This window comes from Salmo trutta, chromosome 33 (genome assembly GCF_901001165.1).
Source record: "Salmo trutta chromosome 33, fSalTru1.1, whole genome shotgun sequence".
Classification (NCBI taxonomy): domain Eukaryota; kingdom Metazoa; phylum Chordata; class Actinopteri; order Salmoniformes; family Salmonidae; genus Salmo; species Salmo trutta.
In genome coordinates this window covers 24383534-24393883 of record NC_042989.1, presented here as the reverse complement: position 1 = coordinate 24393883, position 10350 = coordinate 24383534, and the positions used below count along the sequence as shown (strand labels likewise).

At 41.9% G+C, this 10350-nt stretch overlaps 2 protein-coding genes across 2 annotated transcripts in view; one reads left to right on the top strand and one right to left on the bottom strand.

Annotated features, from left to right (window-relative positions):
* The window catches only part of tmem54a (transmembrane protein 54a), a 12011-nt gene extending 10389 nt beyond the window's left edge, over positions 1–1622 (top strand). Inside the window, exons 4-6 of the mRNA XM_029730435.1 lie at positions 1–54; positions 207–350; positions 754–1622. The exon at positions 1–54 is cut by the window's left edge and continues 135 nt beyond it. Of these exons, the coding sequence (XP_029586295.1) occupies positions 1–54; positions 207–350; positions 754–873 (318 nt within the window). The 3' untranslated portion in view covers positions 874–1622. The remainder of the gene's footprint in view (positions 55–206; positions 351–753) is intronic.
* A 169-nt stretch (positions 1623–1791) lies between these two features.
* LOC115172722 (probable histone deacetylase 1-B) lies at positions 1792–10275 on the bottom strand. Its single transcript, XM_029730426.1, has 13 exons — positions 10151–10275; positions 7597–7709; positions 7353–7470; positions 7114–7188; positions 6807–6945; positions 6504–6645; positions 6217–6309; positions 5690–5939; positions 5221–5329; positions 4780–4910; positions 2690–2884; positions 2476–2527; positions 1792–2397 (listed from the first exon to the last, which is right to left on the bottom strand). Exons 1-13 carry the CDS (start codon positions 10200–10202, stop codon positions 2370–2372), a joined length of 1497 nt encoding a protein of 498 aa, XP_029586286.1. The 5' UTR covers positions 10203–10275; the 3' UTR covers positions 1792–2369.
* Between the last annotated feature and the right edge of the window lie 75 nt (positions 10276–10350).

The following is a 10350-nucleotide window of genomic DNA, read 5'->3' as shown; positions in this document are numbered from 1 at the left end:
GCGATTGGCTACTCCAGTGTCAACGAGTGCCCCTTTGACCCCACAAGGATCTATGTAAGTATTTTAATCAAAAGCTATTGACATGCACTTATGTTTTTAACTTCAATAAATGCACACAACAGTAGAATTTAATAATGCGAGGTTGTTTGTTTACATACAGACTTATACTTTACAAGCCCGTACTAACACACCTTTGTTCTCCCTAGGAAACTACTATTATTCTGTGGGTTCCTCTCATTCTAATGTGTGTGGTGGAAGTGGTGTTCTCAGGCCGCTGTTTCGCTGTCTGCACCTCCTTCCTCCGCCTCTGTACGTGCAGAAGACGAAGGAAGATTGTCAATGGCAGAAGGGTACGTTAACTACCCTTACATGCATGAGTTACCTTGTCTGAGGCCTGAAGATTTGTATTAGCTCTCAGATCTAAAGCGCTGAACTCTAGGTGTGGGCCTGCTTTATATACGGCTCTCTGGTGTTGGCTAATGCAGCCTTGAGGCGTCTGGATGACATTTGTTCGTATCCAGGTCAAAGTCTTGTCTTCACTTACAAACGGCAATGCTAAACATTTTACTGACCGTCTGCTGATCAGGGGGCATATTCATTATGCCTATTGTTACAAAACAGGAGGGACCTACCTGAATTTGTCCAATAGAAACTATTTTTGCTCTTAAGGTTTCATAACTAATGTGCGTGTCATGTTTCACTATAGCTAATGTGTGGGTGTGCGGATCATGTTTTTACACCCCTTTGTTGCAGGTGCGCATTCAGACTCCCGGTGAAATGTTACCGGTGTCGCCTACTCCTGAGTCAGAGCCGGCAGAGCAACATGAACTGCTGAAGCCTGACTCACCGACAGAGACGAGTGAATGGGTCTGAACTATAGGGACTAATCCACCATCTGCACTGACTGTTCAGGACCCATGGTTCCTGTATGTTGACTGGCGGTAGTGCTATTGAATAACTGGCCAAATTTGAGGTTCTTGTCACATGATTGCTGTTTCTTGAAAGGAATATGTTCAAGACTAACCTCTTGATGTGTCACTGCAAATATTGTTTACTTAACCTGTTTCTCCTGCCATGGAAAAGGAGTAGGGTTGCAAAGGGTGGGTATATTACGGTTGAGGTTTACCAGAACTGTATCACATGACATCTAGTGGCCTTTTAGGTACTTCAGATTATCACAGGTGCTGTATCACATGTAAATGATAACGTTTTTTAAAAAGCTGTAAAACAATCTTAGTGAATACCATTTGAGGGCTTCAACATGAAATCACTTTTACTATGTAAATGTTTTGGCACATGGAAAGTCATATTGGAGCAGTTGCAGAGTTAATTGAAAATAATGCCATTGTTGATTAGTTCGCTACATTAATTAGGCTAGTTCCTCTTGAACACATGGTCTATCCACTAGAAATTAATGTACAAGATGGACAGATGTAAACCAAAAAAGAATACATCAAGTAGTTTTGCAACTGAAGATGTTCAATGCATTCGTAGTATATAGCTGTAGATTTTCATAGCATTGGTTTCTTAGTCTTCAAATGTGTGGCCCTTCATATTTGTAAGCACTCCTGGGAAGACATCTTCAATTTCATGTTTGCAGAATAAAATCAGATGTCATGACATTTTTGCTTGGCTTGAATTTAAAGGAATGTGCCCTTACCAAAATACAATTGCTGAACATCATGTTCTAGGGAAATAATCCAGGAATACTGATTTCATTGAAATTGGGTCCTAAATAGTTATTGGAACTAAACAATGACCTTTAAAAATACAAACTACAATACATGGAAGTCATGGGATTATTTCTGTTTTATCACATACTGTACTGTAGTATTCAGGTTAATTCTATCCTCCGGACAATATTGCTCAGAGTAGCTTTAGCCGGTAACACAGAATGAATACATCTTTGAGAAGTGGACATCATGTCATGCTTCAACTATGTTTCCAAAGGCACAGGACAACAGTGCGACAAAATACAAAAGGGGGTACAAGAGATGTCAACATATCTATGATTTAAATTAAAAAAGGCCTTTAATATACTGTAGACTACATTTGTTTGGGTAAGGGGCGTAGTATTCATAGGATGAAGCGAAATGGGCTTAAAGCATACAAAAACAGCAGTACTTATAAAAATTGCAACATTAAGTGTCCTAGAAAATACATGTTTAGCCCATTTCAATCTGGAGGGGTGGGATTTTCCCTTGCAGCAGCCAGTAAAGGTGACTGGTCTGGCAAACAGAACTATTCTCAACAGGGCCCGGTTTCCCAAAAGCGAAATAAACCATATCGTTATAACGAACTTAGTCTTCAGATGCTTTTGGGAAACTGGGCCCAGGTGTGATTGCTTTAAAAAGATGTCTAGGAGCTCCTCACGGTGTCTTGGACTCCTCTTTTGGCCTGTTGAACAGAGGGAAAATGACTTAACACATTGACTATCGGATATTCCCTAAACATTTAAAATGAACGTTTGCTAACCCCTTTGTTGTGTCCATTTTCTCCTCCTCTGGCACCTTTTCTTCTTTTACTTCTATCATAAAGCAACAAATAAACAATTATCCTCAATGGGACATGGTATGCCTGATCTAGAACTTAATGTCTATAAGGCTTCAAAATGTTAGATGACTGCAGTTGTGCACCACACAAAAAGCAAGAGTATTCCACACAAATGAGAGAGAATTGATTGAGATACCTTTCTTGTCATCAGCTTTCTTTTCATCACCTGCTTTCTTCTCTTCTCCCTCTTTTTCTTTGTCTTCTTCAGTCTTTGTTCTCTTGGCTTTCTTGAAGCTGGCAGTATTTCTCCGTCCGCCCCCTTGACCCTCAGCCTCGTCCTCAGAGTCTGAGAACTCCTCGTCACACGCTATCCTCTTGTCATGGGCGCGAACTGCACAAGAGGACATGAGCATCTCATCTGTGAGTAACTCGGACAAAGATTTGCGTGGCGGGGGCATATAGAAGGTATATTTCTCATGTTAATTCTGAGAAAAAGTAGGCATGCCAATGGTGCAAAGATTGTGTTACCAAGAGAAGCATGTGTTGTGGCTGTGTTGGTCAGATTTTAAAACGTGTAGGCTTGTGGCAGCAGATACCCTAAAGGATAGAGCGTTGTACCAGTAACCGAAACAAAGGTGAACAAAAATCTGTGTCCTTGAGCAAGGCACTTAACCCTAATTTGCTCCAGGGGCACTGTACTACTATTGCTGACCCTGTAAAACAACATTTCACTGCATTTAGTGCATTCAGGAAGGAGACCTCTGGACTTTTCCCACATTTTGTTATGTTACAGCCTTATTCTAAAATGGAGTAAATCGTCACCACCCCATAATGACAAAGCAAAAACTTTTTTAGCATATGTATTACATTTACATAAGTATTCAGACCCTTTACTCAGTACTTTGTTGAAGCACCTTTGGCAGCGATTATAGCCTCGTCTTCTTGGGTATGACACAAGTTTGGCACAACTGTATTTGGGGAGTTTCTCCCATTCTTCTCTGCAGATCCTCAAGCTCTGTCAGGTTGGATGGGGAGCGTCGCTGCACAGCTATTTTCGGGTCTCTCCAAAGATATTCGATCGGGTTCAGGTCGGGGCTCTGGCTGGGCCACTCAAGGACATTCAGAGACTGGTCCCAAAGCCACTCCTTCGTTGTCTTGGCTGTGTGCTTAGGGTCATTGTCCTGTTGGAAGGTGAACGTTCACCCCAGTCTGAGGTCCTGAGCGCTCTGGAGCAGGTTTTCATCAAGGATCTCTATACTTTTGCTCTGTTCATTTTTCCCCTCGATCCTGACTAGTCTCCCAGTCCCTGCCGCTGAAAAACATCCCCACAGCATGATGCTGCCACCACCAAGCTTCACCATAGGGATGGTGCCAGGTTTCCTCCAGGCGTGACACTTGGCATTCAGGCCAATCTTGGTTTCATCAGACCAGAGAATATTGTTTCTCATGGTCTGAGAGTCTTTAGGTGCCTTTTGGCAAACTCCAAGTTGGCTGTCATGCCTCTTACTGAGGAGTGGCTTCCATCTGGCCACTCTACCATAAAGGCCTGATTGGTGCAGTTCTGCAGAGATGGTTGTCCTTCTGGAAGTTTATCCCATCTTCACAGAGGAACTCTGTCAGAGTGACCATCGGGTTCTTGGTCACTTCCCTGACCAAGGCCCTTCTCGCTCAATTTGGATGGGCAGCCAGCTCTAGGAAGAGCCTTGGTGGTTCTAAACTTCTTCCATTTAAGAATGGAGGCCACTATGTTCTTGGGGACCTTCAATGTTGCAGACATTTTTTTGGTACCCTTCCTCAGATCTGTGCAGACACAATCCTGTCTCAGAGCTCTACGGACAATTCCTTCAACCTCATGGCTTGGTTTTTTTCTCTGACATGCACTGTCAACTGTGGGACCTTATATAGACAGGTGTGTGCCTTCCCAAACCATGTACAATCAATTGAATTTGCCACAGGTGGACTCCAATCAAGTTGTAGGAACATCAAGGATTATTAATGGAAACAGGATGCACCCTAAGCTCAATTTCAAGTCTTATAGCCAAGGGTCTGAATACGTAATTAAGGCATGTTTTTTTTTTTATTATACATTTCAAAAAAACTTTTCACTGTGTCATTATGGGGTATTGTGTGTAGATTGAGGGTAAAAAAAAATTAATACATTTTAGAACAAGGCTGTAATGTAACTGTGGAAAAAGTTAAGCGGTCTAAATACTTTCCAATTGCACTGTATTTGACAGACTTCTTTTCATTGTCAGTCAGGTCTAAACATTTGGACAGGGGACTTACTGGATATGCGTTTGTTAGGGTCTTCCTCCTCCTCGTCTCCACTGTCCTCCTGCACCGCGTCTTCCGGGATGGCCTGCATCTGGACCCCGGGGGCGTGGGGCAGCATTCGAAGGTTCTCAAACAGACGCTGCCTGAATGGACACATACACGTGAGACGCATTAACCTACGTGACATCACGTCAACTAACAGTGGCAAAAATACCGTCATAGATACACGTCTCAAGGTCAGGGATAATATGTATAACAAGTGCCGTAATATGACCTATGCGGTATCTGAAATTACCTCGTCAATAACTAGTTTACATAACGGTTACTGTTTATGACCCAAATCTAAAGACATTACTTCATTATGACTAATATAGTATGATAGTGAACAAAAATACTGTTCTAATTACGTACAGTAGGCATAAAGAGCACAATAAAGTGTGGTCAACGACTCACTTGATCTTCTCCAGGTAGTCGTTGGTGTTCTGGTTGGTCATGTTAGAGGGGCTGATGTGCAGTTTGAAGTCTGGCCCAAAGTACTCAAAGTAATCATTGTATGGAAGCTCTGTGGAGAAAAATGCATGTTATCAACGCAGTGACATACGTCTACTGTAGTGGAATCTATCCTAAAACACTCATGCCCCTCAGACCTGTCAAATACTACTGTAAACATAGTAACACTAGAAAGTAAAAGTACATAGTGCAGCAGGATGACTAATAAGAAGCTGGAGCACACCCAGTGAAAAGTATTTAGTGTAGAGGTGCTAACAGCAAATAAACTATAAAGCTATAAAACACTAAGTCGCACACTATATATAAACTCCCAGTAATTTATTGGGTAAAACCCCAACACTGCCACCTTCAGGGCCCCAAAAATGTATGTGCAACCATTTATTTTTGTATAGCTTGCAGCAGGAGAGCTCACCGTTTGGTATGGAGCTGTCTAGGGCCACGGCTGTCTCATAGGTCCAGCAGCGGGCCACGTTCCGGATGGTATAGCCTCCACCACCCAGCATCAGCAGGGGCAGGTTGAAGCTCTTCATGTACTCCACACACTTAGCATGGCCTTTGATGGTGAGATTGAAGCAGCCAAGCCTGTCTCCCGAGAGAGAGTCAGCTCCACACTGAAGAACCACTGCACTAGGCTGGTACATCTCCATCACTTTAGTCATGATCTGCACACACAGACAAATTAAATTGACATTTTAGTCATTTAGCCGAAGCTCTTACCCAGAACGACAGTTAGATGAATGCATTCAGTTGTACAACTGACTAGGTATCCCCCTTTCCCTTTCAGGTGCTTCTGGAAGCTGGTTCCACCATTGGGGTACCATGACAGAGAAGAGCTTGGTTGGCTACATGGGAAGTAGAATGTGGTCTATCTACACTTGGGTCTGTTTGAGTTACAGAGGGGAGAGATTAAATACAGCCAAGATAAGTTAGTATACTTACAGGCTTGAATATGGCTTCGTAAGACTCGTCATCTATCCCATCTCTCAGAGGGTAATTCACGGCATAGTACTTGCCTTTCCCTGCGCCAATATCCTTGAGATAACAAAGCAGACAAAGTCAACTACAAATGTGGGCACAAGCTCTGCAAAGTTGACCAACAAAGCAATTATGAAACTACATTTCACCAGGCTGTGAAGTTTTCTAAGTATGAATTAAATCTATCCTTTGGACATCATTTAATAAACAATGCCACCAATTTGCATCCCCTGATGACATGACAGCCTCACCCTCAGGTCTCCAGTGCCGGGGAAGTACTCTCCGTACTTGTGGAAGGACACAGTCATAACCCGGTCTGTGGTGTAGAACGCTTCCTCCACTCCATCTCCATGGTGAATGTCAATGTCTATGTACAGAACTCTCTGGTGGTATCTGGGGGAAGAGAAGATTTACCATCAACAGGTTGAAGAAAAATCTCCTAAATATGGCGTACCTGCAGTGTCCCAAAGTGAAGTTACTATTGAGATCCGTAGGGTATATCATTCCCTACATTTCACAAACTTGATGAACTGCAGTGGAGCAGTTCTACTCACTTCAGTAACTCCAAAATGGCGAGCACAATGTCATTCACATAGCAGAAACCTGACGCCTCAGACTTCTTGGCGTGATGGAGGCCTCCGGCCCAGTTAATGGCAATGTCTGTCTGCTGTTTGTTTAGCTTCACAGCTCCAGCTAAAACACAGGGGAAGAGAAGCCAATCAGAATCAATCAGAGAGCATGAAACTATGGCTACATTCTTGTAATGGACAGCCACAGAAGAGGCCAAGTAAGCCAGAGAATATTCAAACTATCCAGGCAAAATGTGTCTCATCTAAAACCTACACCTGTATATTAACTTACCAACAGAGCCTCCTGTTGAGAGCTGGCAGAACTCAAACAGGCCATCAAACACAGGGCAATCCTCACCAACGTTAACTGTGTGAGAATTGCAGAAAATGTGTTAATCTCAAAAGCAGCAAAAACACAAGGACAAAGCTGGCCTAGAGGCTTTTCAAAGTATTTATTTCTGACTTTTCATGGGCTACTGCTCAAATGTATAGGTATATTGAGACATGACATCCTCTCTGCCTAAAACTCACATCTCTGCATCTGTTTGCTGTACTCCGACATGTTGTCAGGCCGGATGGAACGCAGGAACTTGATGTAGTCGTCACTGTGGTACTTGGTCATCTCCTCTCCATTGGCTTTGTGAGGTCGCTGAGACAGACAGGGAGAAGATCAGTTACTGACACCTCACTACCTAGGTATTAACCTCTCCATTCAGAACTACTGAGTTTGCAGGCTTTCTGCTGCTCTTATGAATAGTTCCAGGATTTAACATACGTATATCTCCATCTTTCTGTAGAGACCGTAGTTCAGCAAGAGGTTGTGTGTCATGCGGATACGGTGTGGCTTCATGGGATGCCCCTGGCCATAGTAGTAATTCCCAACATCACCTTTGAAGGAAGAAAGTGGACATCAGCAGATGTCCAATGAATGCATCTTAGCAAATTGTTCTGTACAGCATAGCCTTTATCTACTGCTGTACTTCATTTGATTATTAAAAATATATACAGTACCAGTCAAAAGTTTGGACAAACCTGCTCATAATGTTTTGCTATTTTCTACATTGTAGAATAATAGCGAAGACAACAGTATTAAATAACACATGGAATCATGTAGTAACCAAAAAAAAGTGTTCAACAAATCAAAATGTATTTTCTATTTGAGATTCTTTAAAGTAGCCACCTGGATGACAGCTTTGCACGCTATTGGCATTCTGTCAACCAGCTTCATGAGGTAGTCATCTGGAATGCATTTCAATTAACAGGTGTGCCTTAATTTATGGAATTTCTTTCCTTCTTAATGTGTTTCAGCCAATCAGTTGTGTTGTGACAAGGTAGTATACAGAAGATAGCCATATTTGGTAAAATACCAAGTCCATATTATGGCAAGAACAGCTCAAATAAGCAAAGAGAAATGACAGTTCGTCATTACTTTAAGACATGAAGGTCAGTCAAACTGGAACATTTCTAGAACTTTGAAAGTTTCTTCATGTGCAGTCGTACAAGAGTTCAAGTAACAGACATCAACATCAACTGTTCAGAGGAGACTGTGAATCAGGCCTTCATGGTCAAATTGCTGCAAAGAAACCACTTGTAAAGGACACCAATAAGAAGAAGTGACTTGCTTGGGCCAAGAAATACAAGCAATGGACATTAGACCGGTAGAAATCTGTCCTTTGGTCCGAGTCCAAATTTGAGATTTTTGGTTCCAACCGCCGTGTCTTTGTGAGACGCAGAGTAGGTCAACGGATGATCTCCGCATGTGTGGTTCCCACAGCAAAGCATGGAGGAGGTGTGATGGTGTTTGCTGGTGACACTGTCAGTGATTTATTTAATATTCAAGGCACACTTAACTAGCATAGCTACCACAGCATTCTGCAGCAATACACCTCCCATCTGGTTTGCGCTTAGTGGGGGCCATCACTTGTTTTTCAACAGGACAATGACCCAACACACCTCCAGGCTGTGTAAGGGCTATTTGACCAAGAAGGAGAGTGATGGAGTACTGCATCAGATGACCTGGCCTCAACCCAATTGAGATGGTTTGGGATAAGTTGGATCACAGAGTGAAAGATAAGCAGCCAACAAGTACTCAGCATTTGTGGGAACTCCTTCAAGACTGTTAGAAAAGCATTCCAGGTGAAGCTGGTTGAGAGAATGCCAAGACTGTGCAAAGCTATTGTCAAGACAATACTTTGAAGAATCTAAAATAAAAAATATATTTTGATTTGTTTTACACTTTAGTTACATGATTCCATGTGTGTTATTTAATAGTTTTGATGTCTTCACTATTTTTCTACATTGTAGAAAATAGTATTACCTACTCGTTCCAAAAAAAATGTAGGTCCAAACTTTTGACTGGTCGTGTGTGTGTGTGTGTATATATATATATACACTTGTTTTACATTTACTGTATTGATTGAACATCAGCATTTCACTGCACCCGCCATAACACCTTCTAAAACTGTGTATGGACCAAAAGTGATTTGCAGTAACAAACAATATTTTCATTGATTGAAGAGATACTACCCGGAATTTCGGCGGTCATATATACTTGGGAAACAGCATGTCAAATGCATTCAAAACTTGATATTTTTGTTGTTGTTGCGTTTTCGCTAACCCAAACTCTTTTCCAAACCCTCATCTACTACGTGTATTCTCCTAAACCTGCTATGAAAAGTCAATTCTGACAAAAGTTGGATCCCTTCTAGCTATGACCATTTAGGAAACGAGGCCCTTTATCCAAAATCCCTTCGTATCACTTTAATTGTAACACTTCTGACCAACCTATGCACATGTGAGGAGAATGGACGGCCACTAAGCAAGCAATCTGGCCAATGCAACGAAACTGTATGCATTTTTTTGGTAGAAAATCACTATAAATCGCAAGCTTATTAAGTCTAGGAAGTGAAATAGGTTAGCTAGTAGCTAACGTTGTTAGCTTGCTAGTATAGCTAGCTAATGTAGCGCTAGCTTAGTGTTTTTGTGGATTCTAATGCTTGCATAAGCTAATTAGATGGCTAACTAATCGGTTCTACCTTTGTACAGGCTAGCTATCAAGGACCGAAAAGATACATTCTGGACAAGTAACTTGACGTTATTACAAAATGGAGAATAATATTTGGCAATAGTCAGCATTTTCTCAAAGATCAACGTACAGAATTTGGAAATGCCTCGCTCTTTCACAAAGCTAACGTTAGCTAGCTAGAGATGCTGCACGTTTGCACATCGAAGTTAGCTAGCTAATCTGACCACAACAAATCTGACCATTTCCACCACTTTAACATGGCACATTGTACAATAACTCGATGTATAACAAAATGAGTACTTACCATCATAATAGTAGCAAACTTTTTTCTTTGTTCCTTGAGAACTCAGCGCCATTTTACATCAGACTACAGTGGGTTAGAAAAGCGGCAGCTGTACTTGGGAAAAGGGGTGTATACAATCGGGTACTTTGTAGAACGTCACTTGAACCAATCAAGTCGTAGTTTACGATGTAGACGGCGTTGCAGACGCATCCCGCCACAAC

Coding starts and splice junctions, on each gene's coding strand:
- LOC115172722 (XM_029730426.1), bottom strand. CDS start 10,202: ATGGCGCTGAGTTCTCAAGGAACAAAGAAAAAAGTTTGCTACTATTAT. Junction 7,471..7,596: donor ACAGAAAGATGGAGATATAC/GTATGTTAAATC, acceptor TGTCTGTCTCAG/CGACCTCACAAAGCCAATGG. Junction 7,189..7,352: donor CAGCAAACAGATGCAGAGAT/GTGAGTTTTAGG, acceptor ATTCTCACACAG/TTAACGTTGGTGAGGATTGC.